General features: G+C 43.6%; 1 protein-coding gene across 1 annotated transcript in view; it reads right to left on the bottom strand.

Annotated features, from left to right (window-relative positions):
* Positions 1 to 1,164: 1,164 nt before the first annotated feature.
* Positions 1,165 to 16,374, bottom strand: part of dpydb (dihydropyrimidine dehydrogenase b) — a 159,742-nt gene continuing 144,532 nt past the window's right edge. The window contains exons 21-23 of the mRNA XM_023976995.2: positions 3,783 to 3,932; positions 3,283 to 3,423; positions 1,165 to 2,878 (exon numbers count right to left, since the gene is read on the bottom strand). Coding sequence (XP_023832763.1) covers positions 2,708 to 2,878; positions 3,283 to 3,423; positions 3,783 to 3,932 — 462 coding nt within the window. The 3' untranslated portion in view covers positions 1,165 to 2,707. The remainder of the gene's footprint in view (positions 2,879 to 3,282; positions 3,424 to 3,782; positions 3,933 to 16,374) is intronic.

Raw genomic sequence — 16,374 nt, 5'->3', positions numbered from 1 at the left:
TTGTATTTGGTGGTGAGCTAACATAAATATACGTGGTGTTTTCGCTGTAAAACATTTTAAAAATCGGACATGTTGGCTGGATTCACAAGATGTTTATCTTTCAAATGCTGTATTGGACTTGTTAATGTGTGAAAGTTAAATATTTCAAAAAAATATATTTTTAATTTCGCGCCCTGCACTTGAAGTGGCTGTTGTCATATTGTGCCCGGTGTCGGGCTTGCAGCCTGAAGAAGATGACCAATAACATTTGATTTGATTTGATTTGACAAGTCAATAAATAAGCATGAAGGGCTCTGTCAATGAACATTGAACATGAGTGATTAAAGGGCATGTCCAGACACATCATTTCCTAATTATAATCAGGGAGGGAAGGGGAAGTTATCTGGGATGCTGCATGAAGGAGGGAGGGAGAGAGGATGTATGGCTTGGATGGGAATGTGAATGGCTGCCGGATCTTTAACAGATGGAGACAGGAGACTCACTGCCGGAACAGAGAACTGGGCCTTGGGTTTTAGTTTGAACTTTAGGCTGATGTCTCAGATACCAGTTCATTGAAGAAATAAAAGTAATGTAGATTCATAAAGGTTTTCTGGACACATCCATTTCCCTGGAGCAGTAATGGATAGGCTATGTAATGTATACAGTATGTATTTGAAGGGTGCACACAGTATACTGGGAACAAGCTAAATTGTTGTCTTTTGAATTGTAATGGTAAATTAACCAGTTTTCTCTTAATGTCAATGTTTCCATATGGTACCCTGATAACCCTCAAGGCTGATACATTTTCARAACCATGGACTGAATATTGCTATGTCGAACGTGGTCATTTTGTGAAATGATTAACGTTGGATTAAAACATCTAAATTATAGAGATGCTCCACTCTTTTAAAATGGTTTACGTTAAGACATACGAAAATATGAAATACCCAATTTCAGCATGTCTACTCTTTCAAACGAGTACGCTTAATAGTTTTCAAAAAATACCCTTTCATGGAGAGACTACCCTTATCCAGAGATGGCAGCGATAGCATTTTAATTAACTCACATTTAACGCTTACCCAATACACAGAATTGGGTGTTTGTTTGTGAATTCATTTGGAAAAATGAAGAGAGAAAATAAGGGAGATTGTGGAGAGATTGCATTAGCATAACAGAGAACACTCGTTACATTATTTTGCTTTTTATTCAAATCACAAACAGACAATGTTTTGTTTTTCAATTCTGTTCACGAATTATGAATATGGAATTAGCTTTCAGAATTTTCTCTAAAAGAACTCACATATAATTGAGTAGGTATCTGGGTACACTTTATTTAGACAGTCTGTAGAGCATCTACAGATGATGGGCTATCAGTAACATTTCAACTAACTATTTTCTAACCCTAGCTCTAGCTCTAACCCTAACCTTAACCCTAACCCTAACCTTAACCCTTACTCTAAACCTAAACGTAACCCTTACCCTTACCCTAACCTTAACCTTAACCCTTACCCTTACCCTTACCCTTACCCTAACCTTAACCCTTACCCTAACCTTAACCCTTACTCTAAACCTAAACTTAACCCTTACCCTTATCCTAAACCTAAACTTAACCCTTACCCTTACCCTTACCCTAACCTTAACCCTTACTCTAAACCTAAACCTAACCCTTACCCTTACTATAAACCTAACCTTAACCCTTACCCTTATTCTTAACCCTTACCCTTATTCTAAACCTAAACTTAACCGTAACCTTAGCAAGCAGTTGCTTATCAACAGATAGTTTGTTGATAGTATGTAGAGCATCTACAGATGAGAAATCCGGACTATTCAAATGAATTGTGACCGGCGTCTGATCTAGAAGTCAAAGGCGTCCTCTCTGTGACACTCACAGAGATACCCAAATTGCAGGTCATATGTTTATTTCACCAATATGAATATTAAATCAAATAAATTAGAATTTGATAACATTTAAAAATGAGTTATTTTAAACCAGTCTACAATGCAACTGACCTGTATTCACATTCTAAAGAGATATCATTAATACAACCTAAAAGGCATATGTCTAAAAGGATATATCGCATTAAAATCAATTCCTAAATAATGTCACCAAATAAGACATTACACTACACCTAAACCTTTGCTATAAACCCTTAGTTCACTGAACTATAACCGTTACATCATGATTGATTTTCATCCCTCTTTGATCAGTGCATTACCATTTCCACTGGTCCAAAATATAATAATCAATGAATATGATTATCAATACATGCACCTTGAAGCAAGGCCGCTTCGCCACACAATGTCTATCAACTCCCAGCAGGGCAGACAAAAAACAACATAGCGAGCCATTGTTTTAGAAATAACACAAACTATTTCGCGTCCGGTATAATTATTTCAGGATAATTGGCTTGGGAATATAAGGTAATTACCGCTTCTGGCTAATTATTCGTTTTCATAATAAAGGTAATTTTTCACTCTGCAATTACATAGCCAATCAATGGTGTAAGGTAGACATCGGGTCCCCTCTCTCTCTTCTCCCCACTCTGCGGTGGCCAGGTATTGCCTGGGTCATATTCATTACAGCATGCAACAAAAAAACATTTGAAAACATTTTGCAACGGGAAACAATATGACAATTTCTCATTGGACGAGCCCAGGTAGTCCCTCCYTGTTTCAATAATTTTCCTTCCATTTGGCACATAATGAACACAGACCTGTTGTCTAGCCTTTAGCAAATGGGATTAACAGCTTGAGGCAGCCCCCTCTTAGGCACGTACGCCGTTGGCCTGGTAACCATTTTGATGCAGTCGATGATGGGGCAGACACTGAAGCAGAGAGTGCAGCCAGTACAGCTGTCAGTGATTACTGGGAAATGGGTCTCAGGGTCAAACGTAATAGCCTGCAAAAGAAGAGGAAGCAGAGAGACAGAAAAAAAAGCTATTACATTAGAGCAATTAGTGACTCTCCATCGGAGAGAGGACTTATCCTCTCGATCTACTGGGTGGACAGAGAGAGAAAAAGAGAGGAGGGAAAGAAACCAGTCCGCAACATGACCACAACGGTGCAGCAGCATCCGGCCATGAGAACAGGTTACTCAAATAGAGTTTTACAGCACTGTGTAAGTATATCTCGCTCCAGTTGAGAAGATAGTTACCTAAACAAGAAAAGAGTGCTACATTCAAGTTGAGGGGACAAACAAGACAACGTCTATTTCCCAAACAGAGCACTATGTAAGCAATAGGATGCCCTTTGAGAAACACCACATTCCCAGAAGGCTGTGTGCGTGTGTGTATGTCTTAGTACCTGGTATCCTGAGTCGTTGCAGGTCATGTAACACTTCCCACAGTTGATGCACATCTCCTCGTCGATCAGAGCTATCACCTGCTCCTGGTTGTCCAACTCCACGTAGGCCCCGATGTGCTTCAGAGCCCTGGCGATCACATCCTGCAGGGGACACAACAACAACAACAATTACAATTAGTTACTACTAGTCTGGCAATAACAACGAGCAACAACAAGCATAGCTAGTTAATGTACTAGTCTGACTGTAGGACAGGAAACAACAACAGCATGCTCTGGAATGCTTTATATTCTTTATATAACTAGATATAAGTGTTACCCATGTTGTTATTGGTTTGAAATGACCTTAGAAAGGTCACAACAACCCTTTCATTAGGAACAGATGTACTATCACAAACACTAAAGCGGGAGTCTCAAAACTGGTGACCCGCCAGCGGCCCTATATAAATATATATAAAGACATAGCAAAGTATTATTTGTAATCCAGGCAGCCTCTCTCTCACCTTCACAGCAGGAACTGGTTTCGTGGGCATGAACACGCGGGCAGCGTTGGTGTCACCTACAAAGTTGTCGTTGACATCCTGCAGTTTCTTCTTGTACTCAGCCAGCACTTCTGTCTTCTCCAGGAGGTAGGGTCCAAAGCTAGGCAGGCTCTGAGAGAGAGGGACAGTAGTGGTTTGGTCAGAGGGTATCAGGAAAATGATGGTTTCTAGAGTATCAATACTTAAAATGTGAGAGCATCCTTGTATTTCAAAGTATTTTATATACCAAAAAGTGTTTATACTGTGGTACAACTTCAAACAAATAGAGAGAGAAAACTCAACATGGGCTACAGCACACCAAATAGCCTTGTCATAGTAGAGTGTCAACACGTTTGTACCACTATCAAATAAACGATTGGTCTACTATTAATTGAAAACGATAAAAAATATAGTATTTTTCCCCATTGAAGAACTTTAAAAAGATGGAACGTGCCACCAGGAAGCTGAAATCAATTAAAATTGTGCCAAGACAGGGTTCTGGAGGATGTCTGTGTAATTTGAAAATAATAATCATAACGCATTACAGCAGCCTGTGTAGTGATTGTTGCTTCCAGCCATCCCAATTCAAATGAAGACAAATTAAAATCAAATATGATCTAAAACATGCAAGTCAGACAGAATTAATCAAGTCATCATCACACGGATTAACTATGACTACTGTTTTGCACGTGAATTAATCAGGTAGAATTCTAACATTTCCATCAGAGAAAACTCAATACTCTGTGTCTGTTTGAACGTTTCCTTTAAAGTGGAAATGTAGACTGAGATAACTCCCCTGCCCTCACGCACAGACACAGCCTACACCCTGAAATATATTCACCTAGTCTAGCGAACCCTCCTCTCTAAAGAGCCATTCCTATTCACAGTCACACTCCATGGCTACATGGCGGCTATGGGAGGAGGAGAACAAGAAACCAGGCTCCAGCCACTCCACTCAGACTCCACTGAGAGTTGAGGGAACGTGCCCTAGAAACCCACCTCACCACACACCACTCTGGATGGGCTGGGATATGCTGGTCGGGGTTGATTTTTTTTTAATGGCAGGCTGTCCACGTTGGCATTCAATGTGAGTGCATCGTTATCATCGCCACCACCATTACTACGAAAACCCCAGGAGGAACTTGAATGGGAAGCCATATAATAGTAATTTGTGGCGCTAGGTGGTGTGACAGGGACATGGTGATTTCCTGGAAGGATGATTCATCGTAGAGGGATAGTTTCCTGTCAGTTGGACACTAGCGAAGACTGACTGGCACCAAAATGGCTGCCTCTTTGTCTAACCAAAATGGCACCTCAGTCCTAACAAAGGCTGTCTGTCGGAACTGGACTTTTTTTGTGTCGCCGTCTTCACTCAAGGAGACATCTCGATAGAACCTGACCCTCACTTTTCACACRGTCAGCTGTCACTCGCTAGTCTGCCACTAAAAGGACCTAACAAGCCACATTTCTTTATCAGTCAGCTCCAGTAAAAACTCCTCTCTTGCCTTTGTCTTTTTTTTTTTCTCCACTGACACAACAACAGCGTGAGAAAAGCATAAAAGCCRGAGCCATTCGGAGCTGGGGTCATCAAAGGCGTCAGAGTGACAAAYGCTGGAATCTGTGTGAGCAGTGTTTATTCTCCGGCTAATGGCTGGGTCTGGGGAACGAGGAGACGCAGTAGCAGCCTTGATGTATTTATGTCCCTGTAGCGCTAACACCAGTGGGCCTAGCTACTCTGACTGACTGAGGCTCCGAGTAAAAGCATAACATCAGCCATGCAGGCAGGCAGCAGCAGCCATACTTTGACAGCCCTAATGAATCAGCTGTTATAGCCTCAAACCAAAGTGGCTTGGCTATGGGAGACCAGAGGGCTTTATCATGACAAAGAACAGCTACTGAAATACACACATGTGCACACGCACACGCACACACACACACACCACCACCACACACACACACACACACACACACACACACACACGCAACGCACGCACGCACACACGACCGCACGCACGACACGCACACACACACACACACACACAACAACTCAACTCAGAGACGGGTACAAAGCTAATTAGTTGGATATTTAGCTGGAATCGGAGCTACTGCAGAGGCAGAGCGAGTCACTGGGTTCTTCAAACGCAGAGATTGAAATTCATTTAGAGAAAAAGCTACGAGTAGAAGTCTGAGCAGGACGATTGATCAATGTGAGTTTATGGGGAATTTATATATATATATATATATATAATATAAGGAATTATAATAAAAACTTCAGCAATATTTCTCTGTGGTTTGTTGGCCCCAATGTGTGAAGCCAGGGAGGCCCACTCCTTAGCTTCTCTGTGAAGTGTTGCTGCTGGTGGTGTGTGTGTGTGTGTGTGTGGAGCTAACAGAGATGTGACAGAGTGCTTTCAGCAAATGAAATTGTGTGTAAAACCCAGGGAGCATCGTTCAGTGGAAACACTTAGGGGAGAGCCACGGCCATTTAGAGGGGGGAAATATCCTCCAATGTAACGGGGAAGAGAGGACCCACAGTCGGAGGCGCTCTATGAGTGTGTGTGTGTGTGTGTGTGTGTGGTGTGTGTGTGTTGTGTGTGTGGTGTGTGTGTGTGTGTGTGTGTGTGTGTGTGTGTGTGTGTGTGTGTGTGTGTGTGTGTGTGTGTGTGTGTGTGTGTGTGTGTGTGTGTGTGTGGTGTGTGTGTGTGTGTGTGTGTGTGTGTGTGTGTGAGAGAGAGAGAGAGAGGCGAGAGAGTGTGTGTTTACTCAAGTACTGCGCTATTTTTCTATGGCCATTCAAAATGCCCAATGGATTACAAACATTCATATAAATAACACATTTCCTATCATGCTGTTTCTGGGAAAATCCCCAATCTTTCCTTCACCTGATGAGAATAGGTTATTGAGACCACAGAGCTTCTTTAACGTATACAGCAGCCAAAAACGAATCTATACTTTTCTGTTTAGGCTTTTCTATTGGAATATCTAGCCTATGTGGCGTCTATATCTAGCTACTGAAGGTGTACAGGCGCAGYCAAAGCCCCCATCCTCCTGGGAAGCAACATGTCTAATTACAAACACAGCTCTCCAAAACACAGGGCGGGTCAATTATCCCACTACCCCGCTAGATTGTAAATCAAACAGCAACTGTTAAAGWGGGAAATGACTTGTGTACTTGGCAGAGAAATGTAACCATTAAAAGGCAACACTTTGTATGTTGTGAGGAACACACATATATGATGCCTTTATAAGCACGTGTAAAATACCTTATGAGGCATTATTGTGCATTATAAAGCTTCTAAGCCTTTTGCAGGTAGTCTGAATTTATGGATAATGAGCCTCTTTGAAAATGTCAGGGGTTAAACTGGGCAGAAATTTGCCTCGGAGGCGCTCACTGTTCCGCCAGGAAGCAATTCAGACTTTTCGGACATCGTAATRGGCGAGCAGTTAGCAACAGGTGGTCGTTTGGTTTGGGTTTGTTTGTGTGGACATTGATCAAATCGTCCTTCTCCGCACATTGGCTTTTAGCTCACGTCAATTGGTCGTTGTTTGGAGAACATACGTTTAAGGTCTATTATGCCTATTGTGAGCTGTTTCAGAGTGGCCTTTCGTAATTGACTGTGGGCTGATATGAAGGTCAGTTAAGTGCCTCTTGTAGGAAGCCAAGTCGTTCAAATGAAACCTTTCAATGTACGGTTCAGTTCCACATTTCTGCTCACTCCTTGTCCTTTAACAGCTCAAATGTGAACGCTGTAAAGGCACACACGCACACGGATAGACGTACAGATGCACACACTCATCATTAGCCTCCTTATAGCCATGGAAACCACTGCACACTCACACACACACACACACACACACACAGACCCCCCGTGGAACCAAAGCTGCAATTCCTACCCCAATCCCCCTTCAACCTACCCTACATAAAGGCGGTTGGGGGACATGCATCATGGGAATGTAAAGCTCTTAAATATGTGTTTGGCTGTGTGAGCCCCTCGGCCCGGTGCCTGGCTAGCTGTGGGGATCTGGCAGCCTAGCAGAGGTAATGAAGCTGTGTCTATCCTCTATCTGCCCCGCCTCAGCAGCATGCCTCTCTCGCTCGCTCTTTTTCCACTCTCTCTCTCTGCTGCGGAGCAGGCTACTGTGCACTGACCATGGCTGAAGAGGAGAGGAGAGTACAGGGGGAGGGGATCAAGCTGGGAAGGAGGGGAGCTGGGAAGGACGGAGGGAGGGTTAGGAAATGGCAGAGATTTGGTTTGTGAGATGTACTCCAATATTTGTGTGTTTGTTCAAGTATTTGGGCTTGTGTTTGTGTGTGTGTGGTAGAAAATGGAGCCTTCGTGTAGGGTAGGTTGAAGGGGAATTGGGGGTGGAATTGCAGCTTTGGTTCGGCTAGTTGTGGCCTAGTCGGGCTAGTTTGCTTTGGTGTTAGGCACTGAAGCTACGGTGTTTTTTCGAATGTCACCAACCCGGATTTCTCAAAGAGTGTAAATTCATGAAGCAAAACAGCGAAAGGTCACGCATGCCAACCTTAAGATACTTGTCAGAGCTGCTACCTAGTACTGCCTCCCCAGAAGACACAAGCACACCACACACGCACAACGTATAAATCCAAATCCTCCCATATTATCTGATCTCATTTCCACTACAGGTATAGTTCCTTGCCCCATACTATTCCATATTCTGTGGTTGATGGGCATTTACCCCTCATAGTAAAACCTGAATGCGGTCGACAATCAAAAGCCATACTTATCTACAAACGCAAGGATAAACGCAAGCAATTACAGTTCTCCTTGAGAAAAGAAGCAAAGCAATAACCAGACAAGAAGGTGGTGATTACCACCGTCTACCCCTCCAGTACTTTTCATTCATTTTTACGCGACAGAAGAATGAAGCAAGTAAAGAAAACACAGGCTTAGAAAATAATATGGCAAATGGATCTGGATTTTGCGGAATAACACGCCTTTCATAAGTGGAAGGGAATTTTTGAAAGTTGAAAATAGCTTTATCTGAATATCGTGGCATTCTTCCGCACAGCGGCAGATCGAGGGAGGCTTGCGTGGCTTTCAGAATGTTGTCGCTGGAGAGTCTTTTATTCTACTGGTCACGGGGTGTCTTTGTGTGGGCCCCGCCCTCAACAGCTTCAATGTGGGGCAACGCAACACCAGGGGACAGAGTGGAGAATGAGAATAACGATGAAATGGAGGAATAGAGGCAGGAGGGAGATAGGGGAGTAAGTATACCTGAATTAGTCTGTGCGCATGTTGTCTAAGCTCGTCTCTGTGTGTGTGTGTGTGTGTGTGTGTGTGTGTGTTGTGTGTGGTGTGTGTGTGTGTTGTGTGTGTGTGTGTGTGTGTGTGTGTGTGTGTGTGTGTGGTGTGTGTGGTGTGTGTGTGTTGGTGTGTGGTGTGTGTGTGTGTGTTGTGTGTGTGTGTGTGTGTGTGGCATGGACGAGAGATTGGAGATGTGGTGGTGGTGCAATGTGGTGAGTCTGTACAGTGTTGGTGATCTGGAGTGGAGAAGAAGGCACACACCACAACATCATTAAAGAGAATGGAACAGACTTTGGTAAGATAACATGTTATTATAATTGTTGGTGAAATTCAGTCACAGTTGATTGAGGAAACAGGAAGAAGGTCGAGACTAGTTCAAATTTGAGCCATTACGCCACAAAATAGCAGGTCTGGAAGCATCTGAAGAACCAAGGGACATTACATATATAGATACAATACTATAATGTCATGATAAACATACTGTACATATCAGTCGTCTCGTTCCGTCTCGTTCTCTTCCTTTCCCTCTTCTTCTCCCTGCTCTCGTCTCCTCTTATTGTCCTGATCCTCCCTACTTAGTCTCTCGTCCTCTATGTTCTGATCTCTCTCTCTTCTCTTCTCTCTCTCTCTCCTCATCTCTCTCTCTCTCTCCTCTCTCTCTCTGCTCTCGTCTGTGGCGTCTACATCTCTCTGCGGTTATTTCTCTCTCGTCTGGTCTCTCTCTTCGTTATGGCTCTGTCTCTCTCCTTGTGCGTTAGCCTGTCTGGTCTGTCTCCTGAACTGTGTCTCGTCTGTGTCCTCTCTCTAAGACTTGTCTCTGTGTCTCTCTCCTCCATGGGCTTTTTCGTACCGGTCTCTCGTCTCCTGTCCGTCTCGTGTCGTCTCTCGTCTCCTCTTCGTCCTTCAGTCCTCTCTTGTCGTTTCGGTTGGGGGGCTTGTGGGGTGCCCGGTTGGGGGGGTGGGGTTCTTTGTAGGTGGTGTGTGTGGGCTTGCTGGGTTGCGGGGGGGTGGTGTTGGTGTCGGTTGTGGTTGGTGGGTTTGTTGGGCTGGTGTTGTGTGGGGTGCGGGTGTAGGCGGTGGGGTGGGTGTGGGTGGGGTCTGTTCGGTGACGGCATGAGACGGTGGAGTGCGGGCTCGGTGGCTAAGTGTGCCGTGTTGTGTTGAGTGGTTTAGTTTTGTTTATGGAGACGCTGGCTGGGTTGTGGGTGGGTGGGGACGTGGTGATCTGGTGAACTTGCTGGTATTTGGTTTCTGAGACTTTGGCTAGTGGGTTTTGGTGCTCTTGGTGAGCTGCCTGTGCTGCGTGCGTGGTATATGTTACATAGCATGCCCCGGTGAGCTGGGCTGCTCTGTGTCGTCTGTAGAGTCACCTAGGTAGGGGGACGACTGAAAGTTCGTGGACGGCTAACTGTGGCATTGCCCGGTGGGGCCTAGTGAGCGTGCTCCTACCCCCATGTACAGGCATCAACGTTCTGCGCTGACTCGCCCGCAAAGAACTGCAATGGCCGCTCGAGATCAATCGACTTTGTGGTCCTCCAACGGCAGTCAAGCAGGTCGGGTGGATCAACGAGGGCCATTTTTGGGGTAGAACAAATGGTCTCTGAATCAAATGTCATGAAGCCACGGATCGTTCTGAGTGTATGAGGTGTCTTTTTGCATGGTATGGCGACTGGACGATAGAAGCAGTAAAGCTATGTGGTCCTTGTGGGTGTGCAGAGCCTAAGGAGTGTTGAGAGGCAATGAGGAGGCACTGCGCTTTGACACTGGACGGTGCTCCCTACATGTTATCCTAAGGATCCAGAAGGGGGTTTTGGTCGCCTGCAGAGGAATGGATGTATAAAGTCGGGTGAAGGATGGGTCGTCTACTGGTGAACGGCTGTGAGTGGCTCGGGCCCGCGCTTAGGTAGTGTTGAGTTAGTGCTAGAAGGGACATGTGTTTTCAGTCCAGTGGCTTCGGTCAGGTTCATCCCTTACCCCAGCACATCGGAGGAGACTGGAGCCAAGAGGAAGATGGTGGTGGGATAGCAGGTACTCTATTCGGGGAGAGTCACTGAGATCAAGGTGCATGGAGGGTTCACGTGCGTTACGATTGATCAATGTGGCACTGGCTACTGTGTCATTGGTATGTCTTCTTATGATTCACTAATTATGTGGCAAAATCCTTGAGTTAATGGAGTGGTGGGAAGTGGGATGAGTTTTGATGGGTACGGATTTGTTTAGGTGAGTCATCTGTGTTGGATGGAAGTGGTGTGTTCGGAAGATGTTGTAGGCCAAATTGTCCGTAACTCTGGATGTAGTGGAGGTGACTGGCTGAGTTAGACGTTGTGTGAGGGAGGGTGAGTTAGATATGGGGGTTTGACTCTATTTGCGTAATGATGTATGGATATCTTCGGCTTTTTGGCAGATGCGCTGCGGGACAGCCGGAGCGAGTATGCTTTCAGCGCAGGGCGTGAGAATGCAGTAGCGTCGGCTGCAGTGCATGTTACTCCGCATGGCCCTCCTGGCCACAGTGATAGGGTAGGATGAGGAGGTGTGGTGTATATCAGTGGACAGGCCTACTGTTAGGACCGTGGCGGCGGCAAAACCGCCGGACCTGAATGTGAGAAATCGATGAATAATCGAAATTGGCTCTTGCAGTCAACGTTTTGTGTGTGGATCTTTGAACCTGGTTTTCTCACCACTCCCTGATTGAATTAGTAATTGCGTCTGTTAGACAACAATGATCTGTTTTGTACTGTTCACATGTATTGTTTCTCATTCTGAGTAATTTGAGAACATGTTTCATAGAACCAATTCGAATATGTAGTTATAGACAATTATTTATTTCTGGTCTCGGTGGTTTTATATGTAATGGGGATAAGGAATATATGGACTGCTCAGTCCAGTAAGGTGGACATTCCGCAAGATACTAATCCTTTATCTCCGATGCCGCGAGATGATTTGTAGAACATAGACTCTACAGGATAGGAATGTAGCTTCCATGTTATTTAAAGATAGGATAGATTATAATTGGAATAATAAACTATACATAGTAGTAGTCAGGAGATGCACCATTAAGCGTGGAAGAAAGGGATTTTTTGTGACATTACTTATTGTTAGATTATTGTTATTCCATTGAAGCTAACATCTGAAACATTAGAGAAGCAATTTACTCCCAAAGATCTGGGTATGATGGATATGTCGCATGTTATTGCTGGCTAAGCTGGTTAGACTCTTCTGAGTACCATGAGTCAGCTCTAGTATTTTTGTCTTTCATTCACACTAGTTTAACAAGTGCAGCACAATCAGCTAGGATGTGATCACACATAGATGTACCCTAGTAACCACATACGCTAAGCTTAGAATCTATCGTGTGGTTTACATTTTTTATAGTTTTCATTAGAACACAGGATTCACAGTATGTAGAAAAAAAAATTTTTTTACGTGATTTCACAAGCGCCAAATTTGTGTAAGGATATGACGACGCTGTGTCATGCTTCTGAAGACGAGGGTTTCAACCAATTCAGATCTTTGTCTACTGTGGCTAATGGTATTCTGAACGATAGTAGCTAGCATTTTAGGAGGGCGGATACATTGACACTGTCTGGCAATCTTGACATACAAAGTGGATGCCTCTATGCCACAGGCGAAATATAACCTCTTCCAATTTGCAGCAAGGTAAGATAACGTCGTAAAGATTCGCCCTGACCTGAAGCCAGCGGAGCTGATTTTTCCAAGCTAGCACTAGTGCGGTTTCTGGCTAGCTACTGAGCCACGCGAGCAAGTGTGGGGTCTGGTGCGCGAAGGACAGTGCCAGTAATGCCCATTTGCCATTGTGTAACGTGTATAGCCTAAGCGCAACACGAACTAAGCTCTGGCATGCGGTTTCAGATTGAATATTGGGTTGGTTAAATACATTGTTTGGACTAGCGCACGCTTGTTTCAGGTAACATTATTAGAGTGAAAATCCATGGTAACTAATTCTGACTATCAGCGTAGCTAGTTGGCTAAATGTAGCGGTCGTGACAGTCAGTTGGCGCAGCCGTTCGACTGTTTGCAGTTGAAACACATTGTTTCGGAAAGTATCAGTTGGATATCCACCAGTTTTCATTACTAACCAATTAACCTTACAATAAGCGTTCATATTTTTAGATAGTTGGCCTAATCAGCGGTAAACGGTAAAATTGGCCGCTCCCCAAATGTTATTGCAACGATTGTGGACAGCCCTAGATTTAGTTAGGTAGAATGACCTCCATTTTGGCCAGGTGCCTGGGTATTTTAAAATGAGCTAGCTAATTCCACTATACTGCATAACTCGCGCAACGCCGACAGCTTAGGTGGCAGAAGTATTAATTACAATGTCTGTTAACAGTTAACGTTATGTAGCTTGCCTACCTAGCACTGGCAGATGTGAGCTAGTTAGCCAACGTTAAGATTCCTTCTTGCATGGGGAAATAAGACGATGTAAAAATGGAAAGTAATTATCCATGTGGAGATTAACAAGGGGATTAATGGTTGTGCAATGACCATCCGCGGGAATGGCCAATATAGCGCTTATAGATACAAAAAAACAAGGACACAGCAGTGGTTTAGCAGACACCCAACGACTATAAAAACCCTACCTTCTTACTATATAAAAACGAAACCAATTATGATTTGCAATGGATTATTCTATCGCAATCGTATCTGTAGCTACAGCTAATCGGTTTCATTTGTTGTGAGCTAAGCTATTGGCATAATGTTTTGGTCTCTTATTTTGAATCACCCATGTGCCAGCCCCTCACTGCCATGTGGTGTGCATAGCAAACGACGTGATACTGTGTGTTTTCTTCAATTCTCCTGGTCACAGAATAGATGGCTCAAACCGGTTCTTGTTTGTTGCCTTTTGTACAACATACTAGTATAAGGTTGGTAATGGCGTTAAATGGTAAGATATTTTACCGCCAATGATGTCTAAGTCTTTCAAATCATTTGGCCCAGCTGTTGTGGAAGGTCAAATGTGAGGTGTCATAGCAAAATCCTGGTGTGGTATTTTACAAGATTTGTCATGGATAATGTCCTAATTTTGCATCAAGTAATTTGTAAGCAGCTCAAGCAATTACACAAATCCCACAGGGCGTCGACATTAAAGCTGGTCCCTCTTGTCCATCCGACAAGCCATATAGATTAAAATTGTTCAATTGGACAAGTAAAAAAATAATCACACATTACAATATCATAACAATTAACCGAATCAGAGGGCAACATTGAACTAATATGAATCTATCTTTTCACTGTACATAAATAACAACGGGGGGGCAAGGACCGGAGTTTGGGAAATCCGGGTGTAGGTGATAGGCCTATGCATCATGTGGCTACAGCCTCATGTTTCCAAACAATTGCTGACGATGGAAGCGCGACGGGAGAAAATGTAGGGGCCAAGCAACTTTGAATGTAGCTTTTAATCGAATATATAGAGGGAAATGCCAGTAAACGCACGGGCACATCACTCCACTTTGAATTTGAGCAGAGGCGGTCAGCTTTTAAAACTATTTACACAAACCTATTGTTTTAATAACATAATTTTTTTCTTGTTTGTCTAGGAAAAAAAAGAAAAGAACGCGGAGAGCAAGTAAAAAGAAAAAAAAGAACCAAAGAAAGAAAGGAAAAGCATGTCTTACCTTGTTTTCAAAGCTAAGCCTCGCAAAATACTGTCCCATAAGACATGTTGAAGAATTGTATTTGTATAAACACGTTAATATGCCATTGAAACTAGCATAATTTCTCATGTTCTGTTGGATTTTTAAATCAACGTTAATTTTTATTGTCCAGGCAGCAAATACATAACCCTAGTCTATCAGTAAGAACATGCTAAGTCTGTGCATCTTTAGATTTCCCATTCTTCATTTCAAATGTATTATTTTAATCTTCCGTACTAAGCCAAGGTTCCGTCCCAGTGGCCGATATTGAGAGTTCATTTGTTACCGTCCAAGTACGCATTGTACTGTTGTGGCAACCTTCAATACGGCTTGTAGTCCCCCGTGGACTGGTTTGCCTAAAACATACTAATTTCAGGCTGCAAAGGTTTCGATTTCCTCACTTTATTTAAATGCGAGAAAGCGGGGGGAAAAACTGGAAAAATATGCATATTTTTTTTGAAACACCATTTTTGGACCACCATGCTAGTGTCTACTGCCTAGGAATGCTACTTCCTGTTTATTTGCGCCCCGCATTCAGCAAGACTGTTGCAACAACTACTGCGCGAACCTGATCTGTTTCATAGGAAAGTACGGATATTTCTGCAAAGTTTTTTTTTCACGGCGCTTCGCGCATTGAATCATTTGAGGAAATCGGCAAGCTTTTGCAGCCGGAATGGAGAATGTTTATTAGGCTATGACCGTTCCAGCCGGGGATAGGTGATGTGTTTGCCATGGCCAGCTGCATACAATGCGTTTGGACGTTAAGATTAAAACCTCAAATCATCGTCCCATACTGCCGGACTTTGGGCTACTCTATCACGTTAAACCAGCTCGGATTACTCGTGCGCTTTTTGAGTGATGTTTCCCCCCTAATAGAATTTGGAACGTTTCGACATAGCAGGAACCGTGGTGCGCATTGTAATGATTATTGAAAATACAACTTTATCAACATTTTAGAGTTACGTTTTGATCTGTGTGCATCAGCCTCATTGCTTTTTTTAATGTTGTTTTAGTGCGGTGGTTTGTCAGGGCCCGGTGCGAGAAACAGTCATAATAGATCGGTCAGAACCAAGAAAGTGAGGCACGCACCAGCAATACCTAGAGATGGTGGTGTTAATTAAAGAACAAAAGTCTTCAGGCAAAGAACTCATATCCAATGGTCCAAAATAAATGCCAAGAGGCACAACTGGAAATGCCTCCCAAAGTTACAAAGAGAATCCACCAAAGTGGTAAAAAAACAGCAGAGGATATAACAAACCTCAATGAGATCTACTCCATAGGACACACAAGATATTAAACCGAGAGACCTCTAGGAAATGGCCAACAAGAGAATATCTAGTATAAAAAAGTGCTGGGCGGGGCGGTCGTACATGAGGCACATGAGCAGGACTGCGGAACACACGGTGTTAAATACTAACCAAGGGAATAACGCTACAATGGTGCGATAAGCTAATAATTCAGACAAGAAAGACAAAAGGTCAAAAGGTGCACTGGGACAGTCTAGTGACCGATACCCGAACAGTTCTTAGGCCCAAAACTCTGACAGTGTTGTATGAATGTTTGGATCTGTCGTCCTCGGAGTCCTTTTGATATGGTTAGACATTCAAGATGTACCAGAACGTATAGTTGTAGACTATTGAGAAGCGT

Source organism: Salvelinus sp. IW2-2015, linkage group LG32, assembly GCF_002910315.2.
Source record: "Salvelinus sp. IW2-2015 linkage group LG32, ASM291031v2, whole genome shotgun sequence".
Classification (NCBI taxonomy): Eukaryota; Metazoa; Chordata; class Actinopteri; order Salmoniformes; family Salmonidae; genus Salvelinus; species Salvelinus sp. IW2-2015.
This window is presented reverse-complemented; position numbering and strand designations above follow the sequence as displayed.